The sequence below is a fragment of the Nycticebus coucang genome, chromosome 4 (assembly GCF_027406575.1).
Source record: "Nycticebus coucang isolate mNycCou1 chromosome 4, mNycCou1.pri, whole genome shotgun sequence".
In the NCBI taxonomy this organism is placed as follows: Eukaryota; Metazoa; Chordata; class Mammalia; order Primates; family Lorisidae; genus Nycticebus; species Nycticebus coucang.
Genome location: NC_069783.1, coordinates 59,466,714 through 59,487,473, shown reverse-complemented (window position 1 = coordinate 59,487,473; position 20,760 = coordinate 59,466,714). Strand labels below are relative to the sequence as shown.

Below are 20,760 nucleotides of genomic sequence, written 5' to 3'. Positions count from 1 at the left end.
GACCTTTCCTAAAGGATATTTAAACAGAATATCACAAAGTATTGCTTCTCACCAATATTAGTAAGATATAACAGGAGGGGTTAATAGTCTTGGTATCTTTTGTTAAGTGGAAACACTGTGGATATGGTTGCTTTTTTGTTGTTTTTCTCTATTTTCCACATTACCATTTGTATTTGGAACCCTCTAGAAGTAAATGCTTATCATCATTATTACTATTAATAACAAAAGTAATATACAGAGGTCTCTGACATGTATGGTAATATACAGAGAGCTTTGACATTTAAAAGACTGTGCATAAGATATATAATATTTATGAAACATGTTTGATTGTAATAGTGATGTTCTTTTCAGAGGCAGATAGTAATCTATATGTAAATATACATGTGTAAACAGTGTGTATACACATATACATACTCAGTTTCTTATAATTTTAAAAATTGCCTAGGAGTTGGCAACAGCAGACATTTTAAAAACATAATTAGTTGTTTCTATTATTTTAGAAATAATATCCAGTATTCACTTTGCATTATTATATGTCAAGCTCTCACATAATCTTCATAATAACCTTTTAGGTAAGTACACACTATGATTGTCTCTATTTTCAGATGAAGAAACTGAGGCACAGAGAGGTTAAACAACCTGCCCAAAGTTACACAGCTATTAAGTGAGCAAGCTAGGATTTGAACAATCTGTCTGAATTCAAAGCCTAGGATTTGGAGCTAGAAGACATGGATTTGAATCCCAGTTCCACAACTTCCAGCTTCAGTTTACTTCTCTGTAAATGGGAATGATGATAACATCTACCTCACAGGATTTTAAGGGACAATATCTAATAAAGTATGTGGAAACACTTTAAAGACTGGAAATGGTACATATGCTATGATAATTAATATATGTGTACATTCATTTATACACAGTATTACTACAATAAGACTAGTTTTGTGTAACCCTCATATACTTTTTCGTACTCATTATAATCTATCTCTATATTTAAGATTTAAAATACGTATTATATAAAGAGACTGTTACCAACTTTAAATTTCATTTTATGTAAAGAAATATATAAGAATATTTGAAGACTTTTTGGGGAAATGTTCTCAAGTTTTTACCTGTTCTAGTCATATAAATATATGTATATCTACATGTGTGCTATATTATACTGACACTACACATCTTAGGTAACAGTAAACATTTGTGTGGATCAAATGTACGTGTATGTATGTATATTTCTCTGTTGAAACAGAAGAACTAATTATCAATAAAATGAATTAAATTTGTTTTGAGTGAAACATTGTTTTCATTTAGAGTCAATAAATTGTAATCTGAATGATTTTAAATAGATATTTTTTCAACAGCTGAATAAACCTGTCTAATTTAGATGAAACAGAGGAAAAGTCCTCTGAGTGTTTAGAAGAACGGAATATCTGGACTATGAGAATAATTTCAAAGGAATACAGTTTTTGCATTCTAATACAAGGAATTATAGAAATTAGGCAAACCAGAATGTAGTAGAGTACTTCTTTCAAAAAATACATATAAACGGTTTGTAATTATGATGCCAGATCTCAGTATTGTCAACATCTGTATACCTTGTTTAATACTTTTTAGACTTCTACCCCACTATCAATGATCAGATTTCATACTATTACACTTGTGAGGTTTTAGGGATTGTGAAGTTATGAATAAACTAGCAAAGATGGAAATTCAAGGCTTTTTATATATGTTAATGATTACAACTGAAGTGAAGTTAGCAAGCAAATGAAGCAAATGATCCTCGCACCAGAACTACAAACAAAACTAATAAATTCATTAGTGGAGACTTTCTGCCTTAGATGTAAGACTTTAGCTCCTTCTAAATGCATGGAGCTCTTCTAAAAAAATATCCACACATATAAGAGTTAGGTAATTCTCTTTTAAATTCCCTAGAAAGCTAATGCTGACTAATAAATTAATTGCTCCAGAATTGGTATAAATCAACATTATACAAATCTGTGATATGTCCTAATTTTCACTTTCATCTTACCCAGAAAGGCTTAAGGGTATTGTGAAAGGATTATTACTTTGTCTTTTTTAACTTTCCAGGAGTTGCTCAATGAACTACAGAAATTTCTGGAAACTGAAAAAGATGAATTAATTTTAGAAGTTCCAAACCCACCACCCAAGAAAATTCGACTACAAGAACTGGAAGACAAAAGACTTGATAATCTGAATCAAAATGGAAAGGGAAGCCTCTCTGTTATTGCTTCTGAGAACTCAAATTTAAATGTATGCAATGTATGCCTAGGAATTCTTCAAGAATTCTGTGAGAAAGATTTCATTAAAAAGGTAAATGACATGTTTTTTTCTTTTTTTTCTTTGCAGTTTTTGGCCAGGGCCAGGTTTGAACCCACCACCTCTGGTATATGGAGCCAGCACCCTACTCCTTGAGCCACAGGCACTGCCCAATGTCATGTTTTTTGTTACAAGTACAATTATATAGAGATTTTCAGTCTTAAGACCAAGAATTTCTATATGAAAAGGAACAATGTCATTCATTTAAACTTGTTTCACACAACTGGATCATGAAGATATTTTCTTAATGTTTTTAAAAAAACAAAAGCATGCTAATCTGAAATTATTTTTTTCTTAAATATGTTTATTTTAAGTTAATGTGAGGATACAAACAACCAGGTCAAAATATTTGATTTTGTTAGGTAGAGTCCCTCTTGTGGTTATGTCCCACACACAGAAAGTGTGCCACACACCCCCGACCCTGTGCCCATTCAGTGAAAGCTACTCACCCTCTCCCCCTTCCTTGTTAACCCTTGAAATGAGTTTTTTTCTCCTATTTGGATATGCATTAGATCATCTACTGGCTTCAGATTAGTATTGAGTACATTGGATAATTGCTTTTCCATTCTTTTTTTTTTTTTTTTTTTTTTTATTGTTGGGGATTCATTGAGGGTACAATAAGCCAGGTTACACTGATTGCAATTGTTAGGTAAAGTCCCTCTTGCAATCATGTCTTGCCCCCATAAAGTGTGACACACACCAAGGCCCCACCCACCTCCCTTCTTCCCTCTTTCTGTTCCCCCCCCATAACCATAATTGTCATTAATTGTCCTCATATCAAAATTGAGTACATAGGATTCATGCTTCTCCATTCTTGTGATGCTTTACTAAGAAGAATGTGTTTGAACTCCATCTGGGATAGCTTTCTAGGGAATTTAAAAGATGTGAAGTCAGCAGCTTTTTTTATGGCTGAATAGTATTGCACCATTTGTTAATCCGTTCCTGAGTTGATGGGCATTTAGGTTGTTTACACATCTTGTCGATTGTAAATTGAGTTGTGATAAACAATCTAGTGCAAATGTCCTCATGATAAAATGATTCTTTTTCTTCAGGGTAGATGTCTAGAAGTAGGATTGCAGAGTCAAATGGGAGGTCTAATTTGAGTTCTTTGAGGATTCTCCATACTTCTTTCCAAAAAGGCTGTATCAGTTTACAGTCCCACCAACAGTACAAAAGTGTTCCCCTGTCTCCACATCTGCGCCAGTATCTGCAGCTTTGCAACTTTGTGATATGGGCTAATCTTGCTGGTGTTAGGTGCTATGTCAGGGTGGTTTTGACTAAATTTATTTTTTTATTAATGTATCTGAAAATTGGTAAAATGTTTTTTCATGTATTTCAGGTCTGGGTGCTATATAATTAAAGAAAAATATAAGTTTTCCTTTTGCTGTTTAACATAACTAAGGAGTTAGATAACAGTTCTTTCTTAGTCATACCTATTATTATCTAGAAAAGACAAGTGGTACAGCCTGATAGAAGGTGAATTAACATGGGCTTGCTTCTTGTTTCCTACTGTCAAGAGTGCTGTGATTGGCTTTCTGTTATTTGAAGACATCTTAAAATTATGAGATGACCTAATAAAAACTATTTTGATACAGATTATTCTGCAGGTGTCAGTCCTGGCTCTTTTGGTCCCATGAGATAATAGTCCTTGAGGTCATAGGAAGCAAATATTTAATCTCAGGATGTTTGTGAGAGTTCCTCAATCAGATGTGAAAATTTAGAAGTTTTGTGACGTTATGAATTTTTACAGTAATATTTCCAGCAACTCCCAGGAATTCACATATCTGTAATACCTTTTTAGGTGTGCCAGAAGGTCGAGGCCTCTGGGTTTGAATTCACCAACTTGGTATTTTCAGTCTCCTTCCCACCACAGCTATCAGTAAGAGAGGTAAGATCCTTTGCACACGTACAAGCATGTGTGAAATGAATGTCAGGAATTTCTTAAAAAATGAGACTATAGAAATATTCTTTACCCTATTTTTTACATTTTGTGTACTAATTGAAGCGGCTTCATAAATAACTTTTTGAGTGAATGGATGAATAAAGGAGTTGTCGGTTAAAATTACTTTGTGAGGGCCGTCATCTTCTTTAAAAGCTTTCATTGAATGGCATGTATGTGTTGAGCTCTGTGGGAGGCATCATGGTCAGTAAAAGAGATTTGACCAGGTCTCCAAAGATCTTTTGAAGAGGATATGTGCCTTTTATAGTAGTCCTAGGATAGGATCATTTCAATTATGATGAATCTTCTTAGTCTGTGGAGTAAAATATGAAAAGATGGCACCTTTTCTAGTCAATGACAAAAGGGGGAGGCTAAAATAAATAGCCTCATATTTATTTTAACTTTTTTCCTTAAGCAAAAAAAAGTAGTCATTACTATAACCTTCTTATGTGTCAAAACTGACATGAAAACATAAAAAGCTACCTTTGTTGAACACTTTTAAATGAAGTATAGTGAGAAATCCATAATCTCAAATTACAACCATGAATTCTAAACATATCCATTTACATTTGAGGTATCTTTCCACTAGCAATCTCAAAGTATCACCAGAACAGTACATTATTATTTTTATAATAATTATTTTATAATCATTTTTATAATGATTATTTTATAATCATTATTTTCTTTGGATGAGCATGTTTATTAGCCCCAAATAGATTGAAGATTGTTGAATCTGGGCCAGGCACACTGGCTCACGCCTGTAATCCTAGCATTCTGGGAGGCCAAGGTGGGTGGATTGCTTGAGCTCACAAGTTTGAGATCAGCCAGAGCAAAAGTGAGACCCCCGTCTCTACTAAAAATAGAAAAACTGAGGCAAGAGGATCGTTTGAGCTCAAGAGTTGGAGGTTGCTGTGAGCTATGATACCATGGCACTCTACCCAGGGTGACTGCTTAATAAGCTTTCTCAAAAACAAACAAAAAAACAGACTGTTGAACCTGGATAGAAAGATAAAAAAAGAGCTAGGAAGCGAAAAAGAGTGGAATGACTTTAAGTAGTAGCTCTGTTCATGACAAGATAACGGAGCAAATGGAAGAATAAAAGAGATGAGGATAACAATATATTGGGTTTATAAATAGAGGCATTTTCTGGTCAATCATCAAAGCATTTCTCACTAATAGGTCAGCTTTAGGTCTCTCTTCCAATTTTGGTAGAGAGAAAGCTAAGTGACTCACAAAAAGTTGCAGTGCTTAAGTAACAAAAATAGGAATTAGAAGTATATTTTGTGAATGTGGTTATATATCTTATCACCAAACCCTTTCAGAGCTTGTATTTTTACATTAAAAATTGTCCATTTTATCACTTATATGATGATTTTAATGATATCAATTTAATATTATTGAGTACTTATGAGATACTTATAGTCTACATTAGAAATCAAAGATGCTGGACTTTTTGTTTGTTTGATTTTTTTAGAGACAGGGTCTTATTTGGTCTTTTAGGTCAAAGTCCAGTGGCCTGATCACAGCTCATGGCAACCTTGAATTCCTAGGCTCAGGTGATCCTCCCACCTCAGTGTTCTGAGCACCTGGGACTACAGGTGCATGCCACCACACCGGCCTATTTTTTAAATTTTTTGCAGAGACAGAGTCTTGCTGTATTGCCCAGGCTGGTTTCAAACTCCTGGTCTCAAGCAATTCTTCTACCTTGGCTTCCCAAAGTGCTGAGATTATACGCATTCGCCTCTGTGCCCAGCTGAAGATACTATTTTTAAAAAATAGTAAAGGGCAGCACCTGTTGCTCAGTGAGTAGGGTGCTGACCCCATATATTTGGCCCTGGCCAAACTGCAACAAAAAATAGCCGGGTGTTGTGGCGGGTGCCGGTAGTCCCAGCTACTGGAGAGGCTGAGGCAAGAGAATCGCTTAAGCCCAGGAGCTAGAGGTTGCTGTGAGCTGTGATGCCACGACACTCTACCAAGGGCAATAAAGTGAGACTGTCTCTACAAAAAAAAAAAAAAAAAAAATAGTAGAGTTCTGCTTAACTCTACTTTTTGTAACTAGTAAACTATTTAGCAGAAATATATGACTATTCTAATTATTGAAAAATTAATAGGCTGGGCACAGTGGCTCACTCCTGTAATCCTAGCATTCTGAGAGGCAGAGGCAGGTGGATTGCCTGATTCAGGAGTTCAAGACCAGCCTGAGCAAGAGCCAGACCTCATCTCTACTAAAAATAGAACAACTATCTGGTCTTTGTGGTTGGTACCTGTAGTCCCAGCTACATGGGAGGCTTAGGCAAGAGGATTGCTTGAGTTCAGGTGTTTGAGGTTGGTGTGAGGTATGACATCACCACACTCTAGCTGGGGGCAACAGAGTAAGACACTGTCTTAAAAAAAAAAAAAAAGGGAAAATTAATGACTTCCACAGTTTAGTATGTTTCAATGTTTTTATTTGCATTAGTGAGCAATATGTTTTTACCCATTCATTTCCTAAGAATATTATTCAAGAAATACACAGTTTTGTATGCAGTATATTCTTTGCATGCCCGATTTCTTCAAAAAATTAAGTTTATATATTCCTTTGTGATCTTCTTTTATATTATATTTTGTTACTTTCTTCTATCACCATCTTTTTTTTTTATTGTTGGGGATTCATTGAGGGTATAAAAAACCAGATTACAGTGATTGCATTTGTTAGGTAAAGTCCCTCTTGCAATCGTGTCTTACCCCCAAAAGGTGTGGCACAAACCAAGGCCCCACACTCTGCTTTTCCTTTCCCCACCTCTCTCTCCTTCTTTCTCTCTCTGCTCTCCCTTTCCCCCACCCCCACTGCATCCTTAATTATCCTCATATCAAAATTGAATACATAGGATTCATGCTTCTCCATTCTTGTGATGCTTTACTAAGAATAACGTGTGTTCCACTTCCATCCAGGTTAATACAAAGGCTTTAAAGTCTTCTTTTTTTGAAATGAATAGTATTCCATGTTGTACATATACCACAGCTTGTTTTGTTTTTTTTTTTTTTTTTTTTTTATAGAGACAGTCTCACTTTATGGCCCTCGGTAGAGTGCCGTGGCCTCACCCAGCTCACAGCAACCTCCAACTCCTGGGCTTAAGCGATTCTCTTGCCTCAGCCTCCCGAGTAGCTGGGACTACAGGCGCCCGCCACAACGCCCGGCTATTTTTTGGTTGCAGTTTGGCCGGGGCCGGGTTTGAACCCGCCACCCTCAGTATATGGGGCCGGCGCCCTACTGACTGAGCCACAGGCGCCGCCTATACCACAGCTTGTTAATCCATTCCTGGGTTGGTGGGTATTTAGGCTGTTTCCACATTTTAGCGATTGTAAATTGAGCTGCGATAAACAGTCTAGTGCAGGTGTCCTTATGATAAAAGGATTTTTTTTCCTTCTGGGTAGATGCCCAGTAATAGGATTGCAGGATCAAATGGGAGGTCTAGCTTGAGTGCTTTGAGGTTTCTTCATACTTCCTTCCAGAAAGGTTATACTAGTTTGCAGTCCCACCAGCAGTGTAAAAGTGTTCCTTCTTGGGTGGCGCCTGTGGCTCAGTCCGTAGGGCGCCGGCCCCATATACTGAGGGTGGCGGGTTCAAACCTGGCCCTGGCTGAACTGCAACCAAAAAAAAAATAGTTGGGCATTGTGGCGGGCGCCTGTAGTCCCAGCTACTCGGGAGGCTGAGGCAAGAGAATCGCTTAAGCCCAGGAGTTGGAGGTTGCTGTGAGCTGTGTGATGCCATGGCACTCTACTGAGGGCCATAAAGTGAGACTCTGTCTCTACAAAAAAAAAAAGTGTTCCCTTCTCTCCACATCCACGCCAGCATCTGCAGTTTTGAGATTTTGTGATGTGGGCCATTCTTGCTGGGTATCTCAGATACCATCTCTTAGATGGTATCTCAGGGTGGTTTTGATCTGCATTTCTCTAATAATTAGGGATGATGAGCATTTTTTCATATGTTTATTAGTCACTCATCTGTCTTCTTTAGAGAAGGTTCTGTTCATGTTTCTTGCCCATTGACATATGGGATTGTTGGCTTTATTGTCATCTTTTACTATGTCTTTGGAGTTGAGATATGCTGTTCAAGTCAGACTGTGTACAAGTTGCTCTTTAAACTATTTGTTACACATCCCAATTTAATTAGTTATACATATCTTCAGAGTATTTGTGCATTTTTAGTATAAATTCTCTAACTTCTCTAGTATCATCTTCTACATTATAGCTTTTAATTTAGATCTTGTAAATATTTTTAACTTTTGTCTAAGGGTAGAACATGTATGCAAACAGTATACTGTACATGGAGCTGATTGGTGCTAGTTATCTCATCATTCAGAGTGGAATGTACAATTGATTAAATTTGAATAATTTGGTTTTTTCCACTTCTAAGAAGTAAATTCTGATCCAGATATATTGATTTTAAAGCAAGTAATATTTTATCAATATAATGGCATTTATTATGTTTCTGCTTGCAAACGAACCAAATAAAGGAGTAATAATTACCTCAAGTAAAGTATTTTTTAAAATTAAACTGTAAAATTTTATTAACCCATCCGTATTTCTGGTCCTCCCAATCTCTTTCTGGTTATAGTCATAGGTTTTGTTTATTATCACTGTAAAAGCATTTAAAAGCTTAGGAAGGAAAATCTGCAGTTAGTATAATTGTCATTTTCTACTGAGTTTGGGAGAATACCAAAGGAGGAATGAAATTTATCTCCTGAGAGTGTTTTCCTAAGAACTAGCTGAGGTGATTAGGACAGTATTATGTGTAAACTGAATATTGCTAAGGAGGAAACAAATAAGCAGATTAATTGATGAAATATTGTTAGACATCAAGTAAGACATGGTGTACAGAATAAATAGAGGAAGTATCCGGGGATTCACAAAAGACAACAATATGGAAAGTAGTGTGATATAATGCTCAGTCTCCACAGAGTATAAGGGCATGCAAAATTTGAATGACAAAGTTGAGATTATAAGGGAGAATAATAAATATCTCACCGTGACTTTCTAGGTTTGGACTTACCATCGGAATGTAACAGTGGAAGGATAAGTCTTATTTATAAGGCTTTGGTTTGCTAAAAGGAAAGATATAATAGTGTGATATGGTAAGAAATTATAATACCTGTACTGAGATTTGAGATCCTGAGAGTGAAAAGATGTTGAAGACCATCAAAGAGAGAAACCAGGAATAGAAGAGTAGAAGTATACTGTGGGTCATCTGGCCAAGGGGCAGGTTGATGATTTGCAGATGTACAAAGGTAATAGATACAGAAGTATGAGGGACTCCCAGTGTCTGGTCACTTGATGGAAATCACGTTTTAGTACATTATCAGAAAATGTTGGGCTGGGAACAGTTTCTTCTTCGACAGTAGTGGCTAGCATGCATGACCCTTGAATTTACATTTCTAACAAGCTCAAAGGTGATGCTGGTTCTGCTGTTACAAGGACCACACTTTGAGAACCACTGTCCTGAAGGATGATAGGGGAACTAATCTAGTCCTAAATTAAAACTTGATAACCTTTTACATTTGTATTCCTGAAGGAAAGGAAAAACAAGCATAATTAGAAAATATCCTAAACTCTTGATAGTTGGATTTCAAACAGTTTAGAAGGCAGTAAAAAAAAAAAAAAAAAAAAAAAAAAAGGCATAAGTCTACACTGGAAGATAGAAAGGATTGGGAGAGTCAAGAAATGTTCAATTCACACTTTAATTCAAACCAGCTTATCCCAATGAATAAAAGAAATTTTAGGGGGAAAAATACATCCCAATGAAGAAGAAATATGGGATCTCCCTCCCTCTCTCTACTTCTCTATGTTTATGTGTGTGTATATGTGTACACATGTGTATATAGATATACACACAGACAGGGTGGACATAAAATTGGCGTACAATTTAAAATAGTTTAATGTAGTACATTGCACACGAACTTTATGTCCACCTTGTATTTGACTTCTTACTTTAGAAAATTTCTAAAGTAGTAAGAAAAAAGAAGCCTATTGAACTCCTGCATACCTATGACTCCAACAGTTCAATTTGAGGTTAGTTTCAAAAGAAATATAGGAAAGATGAAGTCAAATGAATGCAGATGGAAGAAAGAGGCTTAGATCTATAAGAACAGCAACCAGAAAACTAAAACCGCTAGTGAATAGAAGCTTGCAATAATTGCTAGGAAGATTTGGGGCACTTACAGATATGTTTTGAGCAAGGAAAAAATGAAATGGGGGATGAGTCTGCTATTTGTTTTACACTGCTGATATTGACAAAGCAGAACTCTGAAAATCCTATTTTGCTTTTATCCAGGAAAATGATCTTTATACTGAAAAGGGTAGAATGATCATTGATAAGAAAGAATGAATGCTCCACGTGGTGAAACTTCTCTAAATCGGTTCAAACATTTGAGCCTGGGTGAATTACATTCCAGGATAGACTCAGAAAGAATTTGTAGCTATCCGTCATCTATGAGGGCTTTTTAAAAATAGCATGTTTTCCAAATGGCTGGAGACAGATACAGTTGTCCATTTTTCCAAAGGTGATAAAAGTTGGATCTGTTAACTACCAGCTGGTGAGCTTGATCCTGAAAGTCTGGCAGGATTCTAGATTAGGAATTAGGAATTAGAGGGGTGAATTGTGGGCACTGAGTGTAAAAAGAATTGGTTTTCAGTACACTAAGCAGGTTCACTAAGAACAAATCACATCTGCATCATCTCTTCCTTTCCTGGCAGGACTGGTAGAGCAGGAAATCCTGTAGTGGCAGCATGACCAGATTTCAGCAAGTGTTTTGACCAGGTTTCTTTATTATGGTAACATCTTGAGAGTGGCAGGAAACACAAGCAGGACATGAAAATGGTTGGACTGTGGCAGATTGGCCATGCTCAAAAGGAACTGATTAACACCTAATATCACGTTGGACAGTGTTTCTCTAAATGTCTGCAGATTAGCGATGTGAAATTCACTTGGGGGAAGGTATTGGAAACAGATCAGTTAGCTGGGCGTTGTGGCATAGGCTTATCGTCCCAGCTACAAGAGGATTGCTTGGCCCAAGAGTTTGAAGTTGCTGTGAACTGTGACAGCATGGCTTTCTACTTAGGGTGACAGATGAGACTCTGTCTCAAAAAAAGGAAAAGAAAACAGATTGGTGGGCCTTGTATCAGATCTCCTAAATCACAGTCTCTAGAGATAGAGCATAGAAGCTCCTTGATGATTTCCCTACACGTTGAAATTGAAGGATCACTGAACTTCAGGGAGATTTCTGATGTGTTCAGAAGTGTGCATAGGTGTGCATGACCCAGAGTTGAGAGTATAGCAGATAGATTGAGTGTTAGGATTAAAATCCATAAAGATCTTGAGAATAGAGGAAATCCAGCAAGATGAAATTTAATAAGAATAAACATAAGTACTTATTTCAGGTTTAAAAAAAAAAGCCGATGAGGCAAGAGAGGCTTAGAATCTGTGTTTATAGAGAAGGTTTGGATATTTCACTTAAGAAGTAGATAATAAGACAAGCAGATAATTGGACAATAAGAAATAAGAGTCTAATATACATAAACTCTTTAGATCTTAGTCGAGATACTAGAAATACAGTATCTGGAATGAGGAAGGTGACGATCACCTTTTACTTAGTACTGATTATTCTCAGAGTGACATGCTTGATGGCACATTCTACTTTAAAGGAACAAGAACAAACGGGAGGGCATTTTTGTAGTCCATGCCCGAATCCCTGGAACTTTTGAATATGTTAATTTACATGAAAAATAGGATTTTGCCTGTGTGAAAGGCAAGGACCCTGAGTTGGGGAGATTATTAAGGTTAAGGACCCTGAGTTGGGGAGATTATCCTGGGTTATCCAGGAGGGAACTAAGTACAAGTTCTTAAAAGTACCTTTCTAGGCCGAGGTCAGGGTCAGAGGGAGATGTGATTATGAAATAGTGGTCAGAGAGGTGTAATGTTCATTCTGAAGTTGGAGGAAGGTCATGAGCAAAGAAATGTGGGTGGCCTCTTGAAGCTAGAAAAGGCAAAGAAACCGGTTTACCCTGGAGGGCCTCCAGAAAGGAATGTAGCCTTGCTGATATTATGTTGGACTTGTGACCTAGAGAACTTTAAGATAATAAATTTGTGATAATTTGTTTAGCAGCAATAGAAAATGAATAGACATTTAGAGGATTCAGTATATTCAGAGTGATGGAAACCTGGTTACAGGAGTCATGCTGAAACAGCTTAGAGTTTGCTTAATTTGGAGAATAGATGATTCAGGTGAATTTTAAATATTTGAGGGACTTTCTTATAAGTGAGAGATTAGACTCCTGCAAGGATAGAATCAAGAGGGAAATAGCTTTCAGCTGTAAGGAATTATCCAGAACAGGATCATTTCCAGAGATGGTAAGTTTTCAATTGCCAAGATTTTTTAAGCCAAAGCAGAGCAACTACAGTTGTCCCTCAAAATCTGGGGGGCTTTGGTTACAGGACCTGCTCCCATACCAAAATCCATGGATGCTCTTTTATGTGAAATAGTATACTATTTGCATATGACCTACACATAAACTCCCATATACTTTAAAATAATTATCTCTTCATTATTTATAATGCTTAATACAGTGTAAATGCTATGTAAGTAATTTGTATACTGTATTGTTTAGGAAATAATGACAAGGGGAAAAAAAGTTCTGTATATGTTCAGTACAGATGCTTTTTCTCCCCTCCCATGAATTAAAAAAATAAAAATATTTAAAATATTTAAAAATATTTTTTAAATTCATGGTTGATTGAATCTGTAGAGGTGGAACCCATGGATATGGAGTATCTCCAACTGTGCTTAGCAGAAATATATAGAAGGAATGTGTTCACTATATGGTTGGCTAGTTTAGAGATCTTAAGTCTTTTCAACTCCAAGATTCTATATAATTTTAAGAAAACTATTTATTAGAGTGGTTATTTTTTACATTACCTTATATTCATGATTGATTTCTCTAAACTTCTATATTATAGTGTCACACTCAAACCACCATAGACTTATGCTACTATTAGGCTAAACTTACATTTATGAGAAAAGAACATTTGATTAAAAGTTAATACTTGGAATCTTAATTCTTTGAGGTTTATCTTTACTAGTTAAGTCCAGTAGAGGGCAATATTGTACTATCAGTTTGGTTTATCAGTTCCGTCTCCTGGGTAGTATGGGAAACAGTTTGCTCAGTCTATTGACTTTAGTGGATATTATTGTCTCTTAAATGTTACATTAGTCAATGAAACAACTGCTTCTCAACATGCTTGAGCAACCACTTGATGTGGTTGGAGTTTTGTCAAATAAAAACTTTTTTCCTTTTATTTATAATATAGTTTACCTTTATGCTTTGCTTTAAGTACTACAAATTATACACAGAAAATTAGCTAAGGATAAAAGCAGTATCATTTCTGTAAGTTGCCTTTTTAGTTTAAGAAGTTTGTCTTTTCTTTTTCTTCTTCTTTTTTTTTTTTTTTTTGAGACAGGGTCTTGCTGTGTTACCCAGACTAGAATGCATTGGCATTGGCATTAGCATAGCTCACTGCAAGCTCAAACTCCTGGGCTCAAGCTATTCTCCTGCCTCAGCCTCCCTTGTATCTGGGACTACAGGTGTTCACCCCTACAAACAGTTAATTTTTTTTCTACTTTGGTAGAGAGGGAAGTCTTGTTCTTGCCGGAGCTGATCTTGAACTCCTGGCCTCAGGCAATCCTCCTGCCTTGGCCTCCCAAAGTGGCTGCATGAGCCACCACACCTGGCCCAAGAAATTGACTTTTCTTAAATTCTGACAAATGAGTGTTCAAAAGACTTTGGATTTTTACTTAAATCTATGGTTTTTTTTTTTTTTTTTAAAAACTAGTTTGAGATCATTGATCTCACTCAGAATTTAAAGAAAGCAGTGAATTCCCTTGTACTAAAAATGCACATACTCAAAATAATGCTCACACTTGTAGAGACTCTTCAACTAACTCCCAACTAACTTCCCTGCCTTCCCTTCCCCTCCACTTGCCAATTATTTTAGTTAAAGTCACCAAGATGCTTCTTAATTGGATACTTAAGTAATTTTCCCCCTCTGTTATTGATTGATATGTTTACTTTTCCTTTTTCAGGGTAACAGAGATTTTCTTTAGGAAGAACATGATATACTTACTTTTTCTAAAGTATAAATTTTTTTCTAATTATATTTAGTTCATAGAATAGAATTTGACAGAATTGCTTTGACTTCAAGTATAGAGAACCTACACTTTAGGTTCATATTGTGTGTGCAGTCCTGAGCTGGCTGTCTTCAATCATTAACTTAACTGATTGAGTATGTATATTTTCTGCTTTTTGTCCATTTTTATTTTCTTAATTAATTTAATTTTTGAGACAGAGTCTCACTTTGTCACCCTCAATAGAGTGCCATGGCATCACAGCTCACAGCAGCCTCAAACTCTTGGGCTTAAGTGATTCTCTTGCCTCAGCCTCCCAAGTAGCTGGGACAATAGGCGTCCACCACAATGCCTGGCTATTTCTTAGAGACGGGATCTTGCTCTTGTTCAGACTGGTCTCAAACTCCTAAGCTCCTGAACTCACTCACCTTGGCCTCCCAGAGTGCTGGGATTATAGCTGTGAGCCACATATTTTCTTGATTTTTATTTTTCATGACAATCACCCTTCCTAAATCCATGTTTGTTCTTTCTCACCCACCATTTAAGACCAACCCAGTGTCCACTTCATTTGACAAGTATTTTCTGAGCTTACTAAGGAGTTTTTAGAATTGTAACCCATTTTTGGTTAGGTTAGTTGGTTAGACTTCGTTCCATCCCTGCTACTTTGGCTCATCTTAACTACTCACCTTATTAAGCCATACACTCAGGAATATAACTAAAGCTCAAGAGATCACTAGAATGATGAACCCAGGCAGAGCTGCTTCATCAGGGGAACATGGGACTAGACATGGGTGCAGGTTCAGGATTCTGTGACTTGATACACAATTGGGATGTGTTCCAAGGGAGAAAGACTGAATGATGTGACATTAGTCAAGGTCTATATAGAACTCAAGACCTGGTTAGGGTGGGCAATCAAAAGTCCAGCTATCAGGTATTCAAAGCAGATATTGAAGAGATCTTATAACTCATTATTGGGGTATAGGCATAGGGAATACAAAAATAAGACAAGCACACAACCCCTGAGGTCACTGTGGCACACAGCAAGGAGAAAGGAATCACATTCCTGGGAGTAGGAAGCCACAGTCAAGCAGGACTAGAAGTCAGGCTAATTCTAAAGACCACCACAGTAATTCTAAAGACCACCACAGTATTATAAAGTATATTGATTGGTTCAGGAATACAGTTGGCACATTATTCAGATATATATTTAAATGCTTAAGGATGTATCTGTTTATGGCATTGCCTTTTTCTTGGCCTGAACCCAGCTAAGTATGGGTGGAGGAGAAAAAAGAGAGGGTCACCTACACTCACCCATCAGTGCAGGTAACTGTGAGATAGCAGGACACATTAAGGACATGAGATAAAGTTAAAAATTTGAAGTTTCTTTTTTAAATTTGTATAGTCTTAGTCTTGTGAATTGTCACATCTGGCATCTTTAAAATTTACAGTAAAAATGGGAATGTAACAGAATTTAAAAGAATGTAAGATGGAACAAATCCTTTTTCTTTAAAACCGTTTCTTCATCAAATGCAACATAAAAGCACATTGCTTCCTACCAACTGTGGAGATCCTCACCAAACATTTATTTCCCTGTTAATTTTTAGGGCTGTGCCTAGTAGACTAAGTTCGGAAAAAGGGAAGTTCTAGTTTAGACTCTGGCTATTTCAGGTTTGGGTTTCTCTTTTTGCATAGAGAAATCAGCTCAACTATCCTCTTTTCTGATAACACCACTGTGTTTTAAACTTAGAAAATTCTAACCTACTGAATTATGATTGTTTTTGAAAAATCATTTATAATGATGATGATACAAAATATATGTATGTATATGTGCATATAAAGTAATAGTTTCTGTGTAAAACAGCCATCCCACCACAATGTGTAGTTATGTTTTAGAAACATCAAGATAAAACCCCTTTCTTAGGAAAATAAGCCACTACCATTTATCGTTTGTGTGATAGAGTGTGTTCATGTGCTTTCTCATTTAATCATCACAACTCCTTAAAATGGTGCTGTTATCCCTATTTTACAGATGATGAAATTGAAGCTCAAGGTCACACTGCTGATGAACAGCAGAGCTGGGATTTATCTATCCAACTCCAGAGTTTTTGCTTTTAACTATTGCTATGCCATGTTGCCTACCTTGGGATTTGGGCTGGTTTCAAAAGTAGGTTATTATGTTTTGGGGTTTTAGGAGGGACTTAGCCTAGGTTTTGACCTTTATTGGTATTCTCAGTATATGGAGTTGGCGCCCTAAACACTGAGCCACAGGCGCCACCCTTTATTGGTATTCTCTTTCTCCAATGGTGCAGTATTTTCAAAGTTAGGGAAAGGATCCTTGGTCAAAATATGGAACCAGAGCTCCCATAATATTTTAACAAGTGTGATAATTTTCCAGAGTGATGATAAACCACCAGGTTTATTTTTTGATTCTCTGTAACTGTAACTTTGGTAATAAAATGATAATTTTTAGCATTTTCCCACCACATTTGTGTTCAGGTTTTATTAGATTACTGGAATAAGTGCAAAAGATGTTTTGAGTTAAGGATCTTGTTACAGCACATAACTTAAAATGTAGGAATTCTTGGTCATTTTTGCAAGGAGCTACTTTAGATTTTCCTTTGATCTTAAGAATATTGGTGCATGGTGTGTGTGATGATGAATTATGATGGTAAAATCCCTTAATTGGGAGTGGTGTGCCAATTAGGCTATCCTTTGTCATGGATGTATAAAAATGTCCATGAAGAGTAGGCTAGGTAGCAAGAGCTATCCTAAAGTCAGACACATCCAATTTCCTTATCCACCTGTCAGAAACCTCCTAAGACATACTACTACTTTCTTCCCTTTTTAAAAAATGTATCTTTTTTTTCTTTTTTTTTTACAGTTTTTGGCTGGGGCCAGGTTTGAACCCGCCACCTCCAGCATATGTGGCCAGCACCCTACTCCTTGAGCCACAGGCACCACCCTACTTTCATCCCTTTAAATAAAAGGAAGGACTAGCAAAATAGTTTTAGGCCAGGTTTGTTAGTTAAGAAGTGTTGATAGTATTGCAGCTGCTCTTCTTCCTTCCAAGCTAGTGAATGATGCCCCATGATCATATCAATGTACACAGCTATGATTTAATTAAAAAAAAAATAAATAAAATTGGATTTTACTGCTTCAAATATAAGAAGTTATGGGCGGTGCCTGTGGCTCAGTCGGTAGGGCGCCGGCCCCATATACCAAGGGTGGTGGGTTCAAACCTGGCCCTGGCCAAACTGCAACCAAAAAATAGCCGGGCGTTGTGGCGGGCGCCTGTAATCCCAGCTGCTCGGGAGGCTGAGGCAAGAGAATCGCTTAAGCCCAGGAGTTGGAGGTTGCTGTGAGCTCTGTGATGCCATGGCACTCTACCGAGGGCGATAAAGTGAGACCCTGTCTCTACAAAAAAAAAAGTTATTTTTACCGGTCTTCCCTTTTAAATAAAACTGGTCTATTTTTCCTCACCAATATTAACACTAGATCAATATTAGTAGAATCTATTTCCTAAACTAGACATCATTCGAGGCCCCAGTTGGAAATGTTTAGTTGGGAGATTTTGCTAAGAAAAATTGAATATCTTTCTCCTTCCCAATATTTTTATTATGCATAGTTATCCAATTTTTTTATGTGATAAATATCTTTCAGCCAGTTTGGACACTCATAATTTATACAATTCTAATGTAAAAGACCTTAGTTGAACATTGGATTGTCATTTCACAGTGCTACTTCCTTTTTACTGTTTGTAGCTTTTAATTTCACAATTAGTGAGTCAGAGATTAGCTGGCCACACACCACAACAAGAGCAACCACAGCAAGAGAGCAGGTACCGGAAGAAGGAAGAGGGCCAGGATTTTATTTAAAAATTAATATGTAAGACTGGGCACCGTGGCTCATGCCTGTAATCCTGGCACTCTGGGAGGCTAAGACTGGTGGATGACTTGAGCTGAGGAGTTGTAGACCAGCCCGAGTAACAGCGAGACCCCATCTCTAAAAATAGCCAGGCGTGTGGTGAGCACCTGTAGTCCCAGGTACTTGGGAGGCTGAGGCAAGAGAATCCCTTGAGCCCAAGATTTTGAGGTTGCTGTGAGCTATGACGCCACGACACTCTACTGAGGGTGACAGAGTGAGATCCTGTCTCAAAAAAGAAAAGAAAATATATATGGCAAATTAAAGAGTCATATATTGTTTTCATTAAGTCATAATTTGAAAGCTATTCATATAAGTAACTTGAAGTATTGGATATGATTGAAACTCTTGATTCTTTTTTTTGGGGGGGAATCTCAGTTTATCTCAAAGGGATTATTAAATGTTAACTGTGAGTAGATGGGCAGAGATAATGTGAGGGGAACTAACTTTAGTGGGGAAAAAATAAAATATATTTTATTTAAATATAGTCATGAAGCATATAAAAGGAAATGAGATAATGAACTAGTTACAAAGGTGTCAAGACAGCCCTTTTAGTCTTAAATTCAGAATCATAATGTAAAATGGTTGCTATGTTGAAATCAGTTCCTAGTCAGGATTTAAGTTTTCTGAGACGCTGGGGTGTTATGATGTGCATTGATTACCTGATACTCATTCAGTATTATCACTAACCTTCCCACCATCCTCCCCCTCCTCCTCTTTCTGTCCTCCCCATTTCTAGAATTCTTTAGTGGTATTTATTCCTTAAACTAGCTGATGATGGAGAATCAGTTTTCCCTGCTGCCAATTTAGGATTCCATTTTTCGGAGTTCTAGGTCCTTCACCACTGTTCTACCTTCTTTCCGGCTTCCAAATTATTGCTATTCCCAACATTCTAACTGTCTCCATCCTGGATTTTATGCACTTTTAGCAAATCTCTTTACTGTTGTTTTAGAGGCTTAGCAAAAGTGCATATCTGAGTTTGATCGTCCCTCTTTTCCAAGAAGTCCAGATGTATTTCTTTACTCTTAAGGTATTATTTTTGCATTTGTCTCATTTTAGTTTTCATTGTAATTACATATTTTTATTTACTATATTAAGCAAATTACCAAGACCAAAGTGTGCCGTCTTGTTTTTTCCATATGTAAGGTTAGAAATATCTTGCACTCTAACAACCCTAATGGAAATCTACCCAATCTAATTTTTCTTTTACCAATTAATTATAAGGAAGAATTGAAAGGTTAAAGGAGCCAAAGATAAAAGACTATTCTGAGGCATGAGACGGAAGGAGAATGAAGTCCTGGTTTGTGCAATTAAAATGGCTTTTATTCCACCTGGGAGCAGGTGGGGTGGGATCTCCAATGGGAAGAAATCCACATGTGGGCAATGGCAGATGGGGGTTTTTTTTTTTTTTTTTTTGTAGAGACAGAGTCTCACCTTATGGCCCTCGGTAGAGTGCCGTGGCCTCACACAGCTCACAGCAACCTCCAACTCCTGGGCTTAAGCGATTCTCTTGCCTCAGCCTCCCGAGTAGCTGGGACTACAGGCGCCCGCCACAACGCCCGGCTATTTCTTGGTTGCAGTTTGGCTGGGGCCGGGTTTGAACCTGCCACCCTCGGTATATGGGGCCGGCGCCTTACCGACTGAGCCACAGGCGCCGCCCGCAGATGGGGGTTTTAAAGGTGGGAGTCAGGACATTCCTTTTCCTGGGTTGGACATCTGTTATAATGGTGGGGGTTGGCCCATTGACCTTTCCCAGGTGGGACATCCGGTTGGAGAGAAGGGGGTTGATTCTTTAGGCGAGTCCACCCTATTTGGGCAGGGTTTGACCCTATCAGGACTATGAAGAGAAACCACATCAAAAAAATTATAGTAGACTTTATATTCTTTTTGGCAATTCACACTAAGAGTGACCCTTAGAATGTTTGTAAATTTTTTAAATTATATAATGGAGTGGTAGATGGAAGAGAAAAGCAGAAAAAAATTCATTACTAATTAGTCTCATGATTATATTTAATAATTTTTTGACATCTCATGAGCCTAGGTCTTTTTTTATTTTTTATTTTAACTTCTATTTTTACATAATATTATATACAATTGAAGGTGGTACATGAATACCTCATAACACTGCCACTCTCCAGATCTTTGTTTAAAATTTCCCACACACCAAAGCTATGTCATTAGACCTTGCCTTTAGACAGGTTGTCACCAAATTATTTTTAGAAATCTGTGGTTCCTTTTTCTTCTTCCTTCTTTCTCTGTCTCTCTTTGTTACTTTCTCTAATACTTTCTCTTTCTTTCTCCCTTTCTTCCTTCCTTCATTGCAAATATTACATCAAGGTATCTTAATAAAAATACTGGCAGTATTTAAACTGGATAGGATTTAAGGTCCAGAGGCCCTTGCCTTTCTCCTTT

At 37.1% G+C, this 20,760-nt stretch overlaps 1 protein-coding gene across 13 annotated transcripts in view; it reads left to right on the top strand.

The window, feature by feature from the left end:
* PUS10 (pseudouridine synthase 10) overlaps window positions 1–20,760 on the top strand; it is a 56,322-nt gene that overhangs the window by 5,067 nt on the left and 30,495 nt on the right. For 8 of the 13 annotated variants that reach the window (XM_053589421.1, XM_053589425.1, XM_053589420.1 and 5 more), the window contains 2 exons: window positions 2,083–2,325; window positions 4,133–4,219. In XM_053589421.1, coding sequence (XP_053445396.1) covers window positions 2,083–2,325; window positions 4,133–4,219 — 330 coding nt within the window. Of the gene's footprint in view, window positions 1–605; window positions 869–2,082; window positions 2,326–4,132; window positions 4,220–18,412; window positions 18,471–20,760 lie in introns of those variants that run through there. The other 5 variants (XM_053589427.1, XM_053589429.1, XM_053589428.1 and 2 more) reach the window with 5 other exon arrangements.